Source organism: Chelonoidis abingdonii, chromosome 19 (genome assembly GCF_003597395.2).
Source record: "Chelonoidis abingdonii isolate Lonesome George chromosome 19, CheloAbing_2.0, whole genome shotgun sequence".
NCBI lineage: Eukaryota > Metazoa > Chordata > Testudines > Testudinidae > Chelonoidis > Chelonoidis abingdonii.
Window position 1 is genome coordinate 2420450 of NC_133787.1, and position 13015 is coordinate 2433464.

At 47.6% G+C, this 13015-nt stretch overlaps 1 protein-coding gene across 2 annotated transcripts in view; it reads left to right on the plus strand.

The window, feature by feature from the left end:
• HYDIN (HYDIN axonemal central pair apparatus protein) overlaps positions 1-13015 on the plus strand; it is a 401019-nt gene that overhangs the window by 313559 nt on the left and 74445 nt on the right. For both annotated transcript variants that reach the window (XM_032795387.2, XM_032795390.2), the window contains 9 exons: positions 121-220; positions 855-954; positions 4417-4585; positions 6456-6694; positions 7066-7186; positions 7922-8126; positions 9925-10160; positions 11241-11392; positions 11491-11680. In XM_032795387.2, coding sequence (XP_032651278.1) covers positions 121-220; positions 855-954; positions 4417-4585; positions 6456-6694; positions 7066-7186; positions 7922-8126; positions 9925-10160; positions 11241-11392; positions 11491-11680 — 1512 coding nt within the window. The remainder of the gene's footprint in view (positions 1-120; positions 221-854; positions 955-4416; positions 4586-6455; positions 6695-7065; positions 7187-7921; positions 8127-9924; positions 10161-11240; positions 11393-11490; positions 11681-13015) is intronic.

Consider the following 13015-nt stretch of genomic DNA (forward strand, 5'->3'; position numbering starts at 1 on the left):
GCTGATGCTGGAATCTGATGGCAAAGAAGGAGGTGGGTGCCGTTGGCAGTATGAAGAACTCATGTTATGTTCGTCAGCAGAGATCAGAGATGTGCTGACAGCTGTTTCTTGTTGCCTAAGGTTTCAGACGTGGAAAACATCCTGGGGATTGTTCAGTACGAAAACATCCAAATCCTTGCCGAGTCCTATGACGTTGCTCTGGACATCAGCTTCCCTAGAGGTCAGTCTTTGTCCCCCACACTCAGGATGGCCTGGCTGGATCAGTAGGAAGAACTAAGGTTGCCCTCATTAGGCACAGGGTCCAGATGTGTAACTGAACGAGGCAAGCATCCAGTAGAACAAATAGTCAGTGATCATGTCATTATAGACTTTAGTATGATATATACACACCAAGGGGATGCATTAAGGTCACCCTAATTCTGGCATTTCCTAACTTTTGAGTGCTTGAGTTCACCTTAACCTTCTGTTAAAGTAGCTTTTGTATGCAATTTATTTCATGTGTTGAGTTGGAAACCATAGCAATAAGCCCATACAAAAACATTTCCAGCTTTCTGACATGTAGGCTATCTAAGCAAGCAAGTGGCAAGACTGCACCGCTCACAGACTGGAGAGGACATATACTTTTAGGCATGTAGCACTGCAAGGAAATGAACACAATGTTTAGCACTAAGCCAGGCAGTTCTTCTCCGCATAACAAAAAGTGCAGTGAAGCATGCCGGGGCGAATTTTGAGAAGACTTTCTCTGGAGGACTTTGACTTTCTGGAGATTGAAATCTTGTGATTTACAGGGATGTTTCATGCAAGACCTGAGTATTCATCACCATCTCTCCTCCCACGTGTGGCTTTCTCTTCAGGTACAGATGGTGGTTTGGATTTCGGGGTCATTAGAGTATTGGATGAAGCTCGGCAAATGGTGTCGCTGAAGAACAAAGGAAAATATGAGATTGGATACAGGTAAACTACTAACTATTTCAGCTGTGTGATGTCTAAGCATTCGATGTCCCCATCAGTCCAGTCTTCGTTCCGTTATTCCCCTTGCTATAACCTCTTCCTGGTATGGCTAGATCACAATCAGCGTAAGTAGCAAAGCTCAGAAGTCACCACTTTCAAATATTCAGCACACCAACAATTGTATGTTACACAGCGTGACAACTGAGGAAGAAACACAACAAAATGTAAATCATTCCCCAGTGGGCATGGCTGTGATTTATTTGCAGATTTCAGTGGTGAGTGAATGTGCCTGCACTCTCTCTCTCAGGCCTTCTGGCTGCAGCTCTCCTGCTGGGCACTACAGTTCAGTTCCCCCGCCCCCCCCCCCCGGGGTGCCTCAGTGTCCAGGCCACTTCCCCCAGTGGCTAATGGGCAGTGGAGGGGACTTGGGCCCACCCACTACTCAGGGTCCCAGCCCAGGGACCCTATAAATCGCAGCCATCTGCTGTGTCCCTTAACTATGTCACACCACTGCTCTAATTCCCTGGGCCTTTTCCCCACAGTGCCTTCATCCTTACCTCAGGGCCTTGTCCTAATGGAGTCCCAGCAACCACTTCAGGGCTCCTCCTTGCTTGCTCCAGATTCTGGCAGCGCTCCCCTGTCTGGGGTTCTGCAGCTCCATCAGCCGGCCACACCTCATCCATGCTTCTACAGCTCCAACAAGGAACTGAGCTCCCTCTGGCCTGCAGCTCTTCTTATACTAGGCTGCTGGGCCCTGATTTGCTGTGCCCCACGCAGCCACTCTTAGCGTGACTAGATAGCAAGGGTGAGAAATTGGGATGGGGTGGGGGGTAATTGACACCTATATAAGATAAAGCCTCAAATATCAGGACTGTCCCTATAAAATTGGGATACCTGGTCACCCTAGCCCAGGGTATGGCTACACTTGCAACTTCAAAGCAGCACTGTTTACACTGAGGCTTTACAGCGCTGTATCTTGCAGCGCTCAGGGGGGTGTTTTTTTCACACCCCTGAGCACGAAAGTTGCAGCACTGTAAAGCACCAGTGTAGCCATGGCCCCAGGGTTCAGCAACCTTTGAGACGTGTTTCAGAGTAGCAGCTTGTTAGTCTATATCTGCAAAAAGAACAGGAGTACTTGTGGCACCTTAGAGACTAACAAATTTATTTGAGCATAAGCTTTTGTGGGCTACAGCCCACTTCTTCTGCTGCATAGACTGGAACATACAGCAGGAAGATATTATTAATCACATTACAGGAACATGAAAAAGGTGGTAGTAGCCTAAACACTTAATGAGGCCAGATTCATGAATGAGCTATCATCAGCATGGATAAGAAAAAATTTTGAAGTGAGTAATACAGATGCTAGAAGGTGTGAAGATACTGTGAACATGGAGTTAAGTATGGGTCATATACACTATTGAATGTAATTTCCTCCATGTTAAAGTACCCTCACATCTTCTATGGGCCACATCATTGATATCACTGAGAAAGTTTTTTTTCTCATGGCTGATGATAGCTGCATCTCAGTTGATTTGGCCTCTTACATATTTATTGTAGCTCCACCGTTTTCATGTTCTCTAGTATGTTATAAGATTATTTCTTCCATTGGCGTGTATGTTTGCAGTCTATGCAGCGCGATGAAGTGGTGCCTCGCGTAACGCTTCATATTCACATATAAAATTGTGTTAGTCTCTAAGGTGCCACAAGAGGTGCTTTCCTGTATCGGGCTTGAGGAGTGATGTGCTCCAAGTCTTCATTAATTATTAGAAGGTTCATGTCCAGTATATACTTTACTGAGGCGCATCTCGCCTGTCTGCGGGCCGGAGGGTTCGCGTCCGCCAGGTGGGTCCCACCGCCGGCGTCCTGGCGGCGGCCGCTGCTCAGCCCGGCTGCCCAGTCTGGGGGATTCTGTCACGAAGACAGTCAGGCTCCAGAGAACTCTGCGATGGGCAGCACAGCATGGGGAGAGGGAGGACCAAGGCTGCTGTGGAGAGAGAAGTGTTCGGACTCTTTAAAAAGCTGACGGAGCACAGAGTCATGGAGGGCCAGGATGGCTGCATGTCCGAGGGATGCTAAAGAGGTGACAGATGGGAATGTGTATGGAGCCATTAGGCCATATCTTAAAACTCATGGCAATGGAAGGGTCCCGGGTGACTAGAAAAAGGCTAATGTAGTTGCCCATCTTCAGAAAGGGGAGGAGGATCCAGGGAACTACAGACCAGTCAGGTCCACCTCAGCCTGGAAAAATCATGGAGGCAGGTCCTCAAGGATCAATTCTGAAGCAGTTAGAGGAGAGGGAAAGTGGATCAGGAACAGTCCAGCATGGATTCACCAGGCAAGTCATGCCTGATTAACCTATTGCCTTGCTATGAGGAGCTAACGGGGTTCTGTGGATGAGGAGGAAGCAGTGGATGTTGTTATATCCTCTACGTTTAGCAGCTTTTGATACAGGTCTCCCCACGAGTGTCTGGTCCGGGCAAAGTTGAGAAGAAGCTATGGGCTGGGGATGGAAATGGACTGATGTTAGGTAGGTGATAGAAAGCTGGCTAGTATCGTGTGGTTGGCTCAGATGGTATTGAATCAACGGCTCCTAATGTACTGTTGGGTATTGTTTCAAGCAGAGTGCCTCCCAAGGGTCGATCCTGGGGCTGGTTTGGTTCAATTTCATTAATGATCTAGAGCAGGGATCTGGCCTTCAGAGGGTGCGCGTGTGCCGTCTTATGTTAGTCGCTCTATTTAAGGTTTCGCGTGCCCGTGTGATACAGTGTGTAGAACATTTTATAGTGGATGTGGTGTGCTTCTATAAGTCTAATATTAAGCTAAACTAGTTATTTGTACGTAAAGTAAATAAGGTTTTTAAAATGTTTAAGAAGCTTCATTTAAAATTAAATTAAAATGCAGAGCCCCCCAGACCGGTGGCCAGGACCCAGCAGTGTGAGGTGCCACTGAAAATCAGCTCACATGCTGCCTTCGGCACCTGTGCCATAGGTTGCCTACCCCTGCCCTAGCCACTCTAGGCAGCTTGGAGAATTCTCTCCACTGCCCTTTTGGGGGCAGGATGTGTCAGGCCATGAGGCCTCCAGCAGGGGGCCTCAGAGGGTCTGTTACGCCCCATCACAAGGGTCAGGTTTTTTATTTTAACCAACTTCTATTTTGCAAAGGATGGGCACATTCTGCATCCTATAGATGAGGGAGTTAGGCATGAAAATGCAGATTACATGCACAGACAGGTGCATACAGAAAACTCAGACCCTTTGAAAATCTGGCCTTGGAAGTAAATCAAGCTATAGTCCACAATTTTAATTTCCATCTGGAATCTCTTGAACAAAGCTGAGTGAGATCTTAATGGCTCTTTTCACATTCCTAAGTGTTTGTGCAGAGGCTCTTAACTGGGCTTCCTGGCTATGTGACTGGCTCTAGCATCCTTAACTGAACTGGAGTCTTTGTTTTGTCTCCATCCCTCAGCTTCACTCTAGAATGCCCTGATGCCAACATGCCAAATTTGAACTCTGTCTTCAGCATCCAGCCCCAGAAGGGGACTTTAGCCGCTGTTGACCGCCCCACTCAGATCCAAATCACCTTTCGCTCCAAGAAGGAAATGAAAATTGAAGATAAGCCTATCCTGTACTGCCAGGTGAGATGTTTGTAAAGACATTGGCATAGGCCAAGCTGTGATGGCTACGACTGCTAGCTGATGGCACCCTGTGTGCTGTGTATATTCCTAGTCACACACAAGTGAGGATGCACTGGTTAACTGAGGGATCCAGTGCTACCATCCATGTATTTGTCATGATGTTCCCGAACCAGGGTTGAGCATCCACCTCTAGCTTTGGAATAGGTATTTAAAGAGCCAGCAGTCCTGGCTTCTCCAGGCTTTGCTTCTCCTAGGATTGGAATTAAGGAGCCTGACCTTGAAAAAGCTCAAGGCCGCTCCAGGTTTAGCCTTTCCTAGCCAAGAAGTCCCTATAAGAAGAATAATGCAGGAGCGTAGAAGATTTGACTCTTAAGTCCCTTTCAGCAGGAGCCACTGCAAGGAATGGTACTGATCCGGTCACTGGAGTAGAGAGGCATTCGCAGCTGCTCCATCATAGGTTTCTGTAAGAAGGATGGTTCAGGATGGCTGACTGTAAGAAAGTTCATATCCAGGGACTCCACGTCAAGCGTTCTCCAGTGGGAAATAGTGCAAGAGTGTTGGCGGTGGGGAAACTAGAATGATATAAAATGAACCTAGCATACAATCAGTGGATTCAAACTGGCTAGGTTATAGATCTCAAAATGTAATTGCAAATGGAGAATCATCATCAAGTGGATGTGCTTGCAGTGGGTCCCTGCAGTGATCAGTTCTTGGCTCTGTGCTATTTAACATTTTATCAGTGACCTGGAAGAGAACATAAAATCATCACTGATGAAGTTTGCAGATGACACAAAAATTGGGTAAGTGGAAAGTGGAGAAGAGGTCAGGTCACTGATTGAGAAGTGATCTAGGTTGCTTGGTAGGCTGGGTGCAAGGAAAAATAGAATTTTAATACAACTAAATGTATTAATTTAGGAACAAAGAATGTAGGTCATATTTATAGGATGGGGGATTCTACCCTGGAAAGCCGCGACCCTGAAAAAGATTTGGGGATGGTTTATAATCAGCTGAACATGAGCTCCCAATGTAGCGGTCTGCCCAAAAGAGCTAATGTGATCCTGGGATGCATGAACAGAGGAATCTCAAATTGGATTAGAGAGGTTATTTTACCTCTGTATTTGGCATTGGTGCAACCACTGCTGGAATCCTGTGTCCAGTTCTGGTGCCCACAACTCAAGAAGGATGTTGGTAAATTAGAGAGGATTCAGAGAAGAGCCATGAGAATGCTTAAAGCATTAGAAAACCTGCCTTATAGCGAGAGACTAAAAGAGCTCAATCGATTTAGTTTAACAAAGAAAAGGTTGAGGGTGACGTGATCACAGACCATAAGTATCTACCCAGGGAACAAATATTTGATAATGGGCTCTGCAGACAAAAGGTCTAACGTGATCCAGTGGCTGGAAGTTGAAGCTAAACAAATTCGGACTGGAAATAAGTCGTACATTTTTAACAGGGAGGGTAATTAACCATTGGAACAATTTACCAAGGGTTGTTGTGGATTCTCTGTCAGTGATCATTAAGTCAAGACTGACTGTTCTTCTCAAAGCTCTGCTCTAGGGATTACTGGGGGGAAGTTCTCTGGTCTGTGCTGCACAGGTCAGGCAACGTGACCCCAGTGGTCCTTTCTGGCCTTGGAATCTGTGAATCTCTGAAAGCTCCTAGGGACTTCTGCCAAGGCTTTGCACGGGTAATCTTAGGAATGACAAAGGCCTTCAAGTCACGAGGGAACTGACATAAGCCGGGGGTTGGAGGGAGTGCTTGGCTAAGTGTGCCATGGCTCCCAGGCTGTAGGCAGCAACTCTGTGGATTTATGAGACAGACCAGAAGAGTCCTCTAAACTCCACTTGCCGATCCACCCTCCTCTGCCCAGGTGATCGAGCCCAATGTCTGTGAAGGAGGCGAGACCATTGCCAGCATTCCAGTGAAAGTGTCAGTGAATTCTTTGTTCACCAAGTACAGCATTTCCCCTGCCCCGCTCGTCAACTTTGGCTCCATGATGAACAGCACCCGTAAGACCTGCACCTTCACTCTGGAGAACAAAGGTGCTCTTGATTTCAAGTACTTCATCGGCAAGCTTATACGAGATCTGCCCATCCCACCGAAAAAGGGGTAAGAGAAAGCACCAGCTAATGCTGATGACTCTGGGCCTCAATTTCCCCATCTATAAAATGGGGGTGATGACACTGACCTCCATTGTAAAGCACTTTGAGCTCTGCTGATGACAAGTGCTGTGAAGAGATAGGGCTTATGAGTGTCCTTCTTTGTAAAGTGCTGGGGTTTATGGATGAGAGATTGCATATGTGGTCAGTGTTATTAATGGCCTTCAGCTAGGCATGCTCGTGTGTGTATTAAATTTGGCACTTGCTCAGAATGGGTGTGCCCCTTCCTAGGGCAGTCCCAGCTCTGGGACAGTCAAAGCCAGGAGGGGATTGGACACAGTGGAGACCCCAGCGTGATGTATTTCTGCTGATTTCTTCCAGACCATCTCACATCAAGCACTCCCGTTCCCGTGACAGCGAGACCTTAAGCAAAATCCCTCCTGTTGGCAAACAAAGCAAGCGCACGGAATCTCTTCAGAAGGACATCAACCTTGTTGCGCAGGTGGGTGCATGTTCCACGCCGCTCCTCACATCTGCTGCAGTGTCTGCTAGGGCCCTTCTCCAATCTGAGTTCTTCCGCTCCCCCAGGGGTGACCCTGACTGGGCAGCTAGATCAGAGGATGTGCTGTTGTCATTTATGGTATGTCTGCTCCAGAGCTGATATTCTTTCTCTGGGTGATTTTCTTTCTCACGTACTTTCCCCTTTCTTTTCCTCAACCTTTCTACTCTCATTTCTCCCTCCTACTTTTCCAGGATGCTATTTCTCCTTTTTGTTTTGCTCCCCACCAGAAATCAGGATCCTTGCTCTTTTCCCCTCCCTTTACTTCCCAATGCCCCTTCCTTTGACTAGGGAGGATCAGATGCTGCTTCTTCTACAGTTGTCAGCATCACTCTTACGCTGACCAGCAGGTTTCCGGGTGCTTCCCCTACTGCCCAGGGCAGGGGGACTGAGGTAGGTTCCTGAAGTTGGCTGTGTGCACATGACACGACCATTAAACTGAGACCCCAATGCCTTGTGCATCATCTTTAGGAGGCTGTTGGAGTACTGAGAGTTGATTCCATGTCCTAGCAGCCCCAGGGAATGTGCAGTGGTAATGACTGGCTGTAGGGAAGCAGGAGAAATGAAGGGAATGGTATGCTCCTCTCCTGGGACTCGGAGTAGCAGCCATGTTAGTCTGTATCTGCAAAAATAACTGTCAGGATATCTGAGGCAGGCTTTCCCTGGATTCTTCTGCAGGCTCGCTTCACTCTAGGTATGTTCACAGTGTATCCTGGATTTGGATCCATCCCTGCAGGAGGCCAGCAGATCATCACAGTTGATTGTTTAGCAGAGCCAGTGGGAAAGTGTGAGGAATACCTGGCCATTGACATCACCGACAGGGACCCTGACGATAATCCGGGAGGCATCCCATACACCTTGATTGCTGAGTCATGCCTACCAGGTATAGACGTGTTCCATACAGCCATTGGCTGAATCACTGCGTCCACTCCCTCTTCCCCAAGGAGCATGTGAAGTGGGGTTGCATTATCCCTGACACCCCCCTTGAGAGAGAAGATGGCTTATCTTGAAAATCTCCACTGCCTGCCTCCAATCTTTGCTGGAGTTGGCAGCACATTATGGGATAGTAGGTAACCAACTCTCATGCTTCAGAGTGTAAACTGATCACTGCAGGCAGGCTCAGGAAGCCATTCCCCCTCGCTAGTGTCCAACCTAGATGTGTTGTATGGAGCAGGGAGGACCGTTTTCTTTTGAGGCATCAGCTGGAGGTAGGAGGTAGAAGCTGACAAACCAACGATCTGATCCACCAGGGCAGTAAGGAGAAGGGACAGTGACCCCTGACAGCCTGTACAGTTATTTAGCTGTCACAGAGGTATCAGGTGTTTCCTAATGTTTCACTGTGTTTTCCACTGCTTGCTTCTGGCTCAGTCCTGGGTGACTAGAGAGAACGAACATTCTCCGTTCCCCATTGGTCTCGTCCACAGCTGTTGAGGCACCTCTTGGCCTCCCTTTCTCTAGACTGAACATTCCTACTCTTCCAAACTCCACAGGTCAAATCTTTCAGCCTCCTTCTCTGCACTGCCCCCAGCTTGGGTAACCCTTTCAAAGCCTGGTGTCGCAACAGTCGCCAATACAGAGCTCCAGCAGAAGCTGAGTAGATAGCGTTTCTTAGCACGGGCTTGCACAGCTCCTTGTGGGCCTGATCCAAGCCCAGCTGAAGTCAGTGGAAAGTTTCTCACTGACTTCCATGGGCTTTGGATTGGGCCTTCTATCCCCTTCCTTCCCAAGAGAGAGGCTGGCATCTGGAAGGGCTGGATAGGCTGACGGAGAGGCCTGCAGCATATCTGCTTTGCCATTCCCCAGTTGTTGTTGCTCTTTTGCCATGAGGGATCATGAGGAAAGAGTTGGCCTGAGGAATAGATTCTCCTGCCAAACCCTGAAGTGTGTGCTTCAGCTGTGCTCCATCCTCACTCGAGCAAAATGTATCCAAGTCAAAGCAACAGATAAGGGCTTCAGGGTATGACCCGCTGTAAATAGGGCAAGGGCGTTAGGGAGCAGTTCTACCCTGGGGTAGTAGAAGAATGCATCATGCTAATCTCAAGGACCAGATCAGACCTGTTTATGGGACAGTGCAGTGCCAGGTTGCCCATAGAGCCATGACAGCAGGGAAAGCACAGAGATGTACCTGTGATGTGAGTTTCCATTTCTGTGTACAACGAATGTTCTCTCTTCCTCATAGTCTTGTCCTGCATGAAGGCCCTTCCGTACAGGAATACAGCCTGGAAAGCTGGTCTTTGTTAACTTTGCCACTGGTGTAACACCACCCCCCTGGGGGCATTATTGGCAGTGGGAATTGAACCTGGGCTCTCTGATTCTGAAAGGCTGAGCTGCTAGAGCTGGAAATAAATGTTGGCTCAGACTGTAGTGGCCTCATTGACCCCTCTCAGAGTGGCCCAGCCACCACTGTGTGGGACAGAGTGCCATTCTGAGTGGATGCAGGGTAGACAAATGCAGGTGATAGAGCACATGCCTTAAGATCCAGAGGTCTGAGGTTCAATACAAATTGCTGACAACTCAGGGGTGTGCCATTACCCTGACGGTGCAAAAAGGATTCTGGAGTCAAGTTCATCCTGCATTAATGCCACTGAAGTCGGTAGAGTTGCTTCTAAGACAAACTAGGCCTATGTTTCTCAGGCAGAAGAGAAGACACTGTCTCAGCTGTCTTGTCTCTCTTCCCTCAGCCTTTGTGGTTGATGACATCGGGTCCATTTTTGAGGAACATTGGATCTGCAGCAACATCAACCTTTACCAGATCCTGCAGACAGTGGAAGGCGGTGGGGTGTTTGTATCAGATGAGAACAAATTCATCTTCAGTAATGTCCTCGTTGGGCACCAGGCAACAGCTCGGTTCAAGATCGCCAATATGGGCAGAATTCCTTGTGATGTGGTACTCGCGGTCAAGCCTGTCTCCAGCAAGGTCAGAATAAGAGCTGAAGGGACAGGTGTGGGACCATCCACTGGAGGCCCCACAAGCAAGTTGGAGCTTCATGCAGGGTTTCTGAGATGTGTGTCTCAGCCTTGCCTGGTCTGGAGCAGTGCAGGGGAATAGAATGTCACTCCTACCCCTGCCCAGCAGTGTTAGACTGCTGCCCATGCTTATCCATGCTGTCAGATCCACAGTGAAGCCTCTGTGCAGCTCAGTGCTGGCAGTGCCTGGAATGAGATAGGGGAAGCTGAGCACTGATCACATGGGATCTGAAAAGATATGGATCTGATTAGTAACCACCTCCTGGGAGGAAGAAGAATGCAGTCCCCAAGGAGTCCTAGAGAGAAATGTCCCCTCTCTCCCATGGGGTGACATAGAGACCCCATTCCTCACAGCAGCCAGTCAGAAGAACCCAGCAAACGGTTTTGTGATAAGAAACCCTAATTATCCCCCCTTGCACTGCCAGACTTGCCAGCATCCCACACTGTGACAAGCCCCTTCCTGAAGTCGATCCTGACCCTTGACAAAATCAGACCCAGAGGAATGGCCCTGATGTGTTGGTCTGCCCCGGCATAAAGCCAGTCTGGGTTGGTTTCAGCACCTTTTGATCTCTTTGCCTCCTCTTGAGCTGGACAGCTTTCCCTCCTTTAGTCTGGTGGCTAGTGAGATTCACCATAGACACAAAGGGTCTGATAAGCAATACATAATCTGGGCACTGAAGTGTGGAGTTAGCTGAGTGACTAATACAGCCATACAAAGAACTGTCTGCTGTGCTGCAGCGGTGGGCCCTTGCCTTCAGTTATCGCACACTGTTGTCTCAAATACCCCACTATTCCCACCACTTGGAATAGGATGTGGTTTTTCTGATCCTGACAGCACATTTGTTAAGTCAAGAAACCTGCTGTTTGACATCCCTTCCTGTGACAGGAGTGGACAACCTCCTGACAGCTGAGGGAAGAGTCTTGCCCCTGTGGCTCTTACACTGTGTGTGTTTTGTGTGTGTGAATTCCACTGGCTGTGGCTATGGGAGGGGTATTTCACAGCCACCCCTGCTGTCTGGGTTTCCCTAAGGCTGCTGCCCGCATTAACGACATCTTCGAGGTGGATCCCGTTCGGATGTGCGTCCCCAGCCGTTCCCATGCCTTTGCTACAGTGACTTTCACCCCACAGACGATGCAGAGCTACCAGTGCGTTTTTGAGGCTTTCATTGATGGACTGCCAAGGTAATTTAACCCACTGCTTCCTGGGGGTGGGCTTTCCTGTCCTCTGTGTACATAGCAGGCATGTGCCTGGAACAATGATTTTTTCCTACTCCCTGCAGCTTGGTCGCTAAATCACGAAATTTAACATTTGATATCACCGGGGATGGGAACTTCCCCCGAGTGACCATCTTGCGCCCTGTCCTCCGCAACAAAAGAGGGAACCCACTGCTCCTCTTCAAGAGGCTCTTGCTAGAGCGATCGGAGAAACTCCCTTTTGTCCTTAAGAACAGTGGCATGATACCCGTCCAGGTAATAACTTGCTAGGCAAAAGCTTAAAAGATGGAACTGAAGCAAATTCTCCTCCTGTTATGAACAAGCCTTATAGAACTTAATACAAATGAAGCCAGTAGGGATGTCTAGAAAGCACATTAAAACTCCATGGCATCAAATAGAGAATGAGATCCTTTCTGCGTGTGTTTTGAACCATCCTATAGAATTCCATAGTAAGGCTATAATTCTCTATTGAACTCCATAGGATGCTTCTGGAGACCAACAGAAAAGCTCCTATTTTCTATCAGATTCTATCGAACAATTCCAAAGGGGAAAGCTTTCGATTGTTCATTTTTGTCTCCTTTCCAGTAACTTCTTCACTGTCTTCTCCAGTCTGATATTATGGCCCTCTGTACCAGCTCTCCTTTCTGTGCCTTAAGAAACCGCTACGGACTTACATTTTATAGCGCTCTAACTTGCTGACTCAGGGATGTGAAAAATCACCCCCTTGAGCACAGCGAGTCTGAGCGCTTTAAAGCGCTAGTGTAGACAGACTCCAAGCCCAGTGCTCAGAGTTAATCCCCTCGTGGAAGTGGATTGCCAGGAGCGCTGGGAGAGCTGTCTCCCAGCTCTCTCCCAGCACTCGTGCACAACCACACTTGCACGTCAAAGTGCTGCCACGGGAGTGTTCCCGGGGCAGCGTTTTGAAGTTTTCTGTGTAGACATACCCTGAAATGAGTGTCAGTCAGCCAAGAGAGCAACTGACTGACTTTCACTTACTCGCCCTTGGAGGCGTGTGATTTTCTGACCAATTTGTCATTCTTACTTAACAATATCAGAAGAAAACGTGTTTTCCTCTTCACTGTTTGGTTCTAATTATGAGAATGTGTCTGTTACATTCTAATTCCATTCTGCTCTACATGATTACATTTTAATACTGTCTAATTACATTCTATTCTATATGATTACCTTCTAATTACCTTCCGTTATGTTCTAATTCCATTCTACTCAGTTACATTCTATTCTGTTTAATTACATGCTGTTACACTATAACTACATGCTATTCTCCTTCCTTGTAATTAGAAAGTATTCAAATGAATTCTATTTTAATTCTATTCTGTAGTTACCTTTTAATACTTTCTAATTACAATCTGTTCTATTTGATTACCTTCTAATTGCATTCTATTGTATTCAGCTGAATTCTAACAATAGTCTGTTCAGTTTCAGAGGAGTATAGTCTGTTCTGTTTGATTAAAGCAGCAAAGAATCCTGTGGCACCTTATAGACTAACAGATGTTTTGGAGCATGAGCTTTCGTGGGTGAATACCCACTTCGTCAGATGCATGTAGTGGAAATTTCCAGGGGCAGGTATAT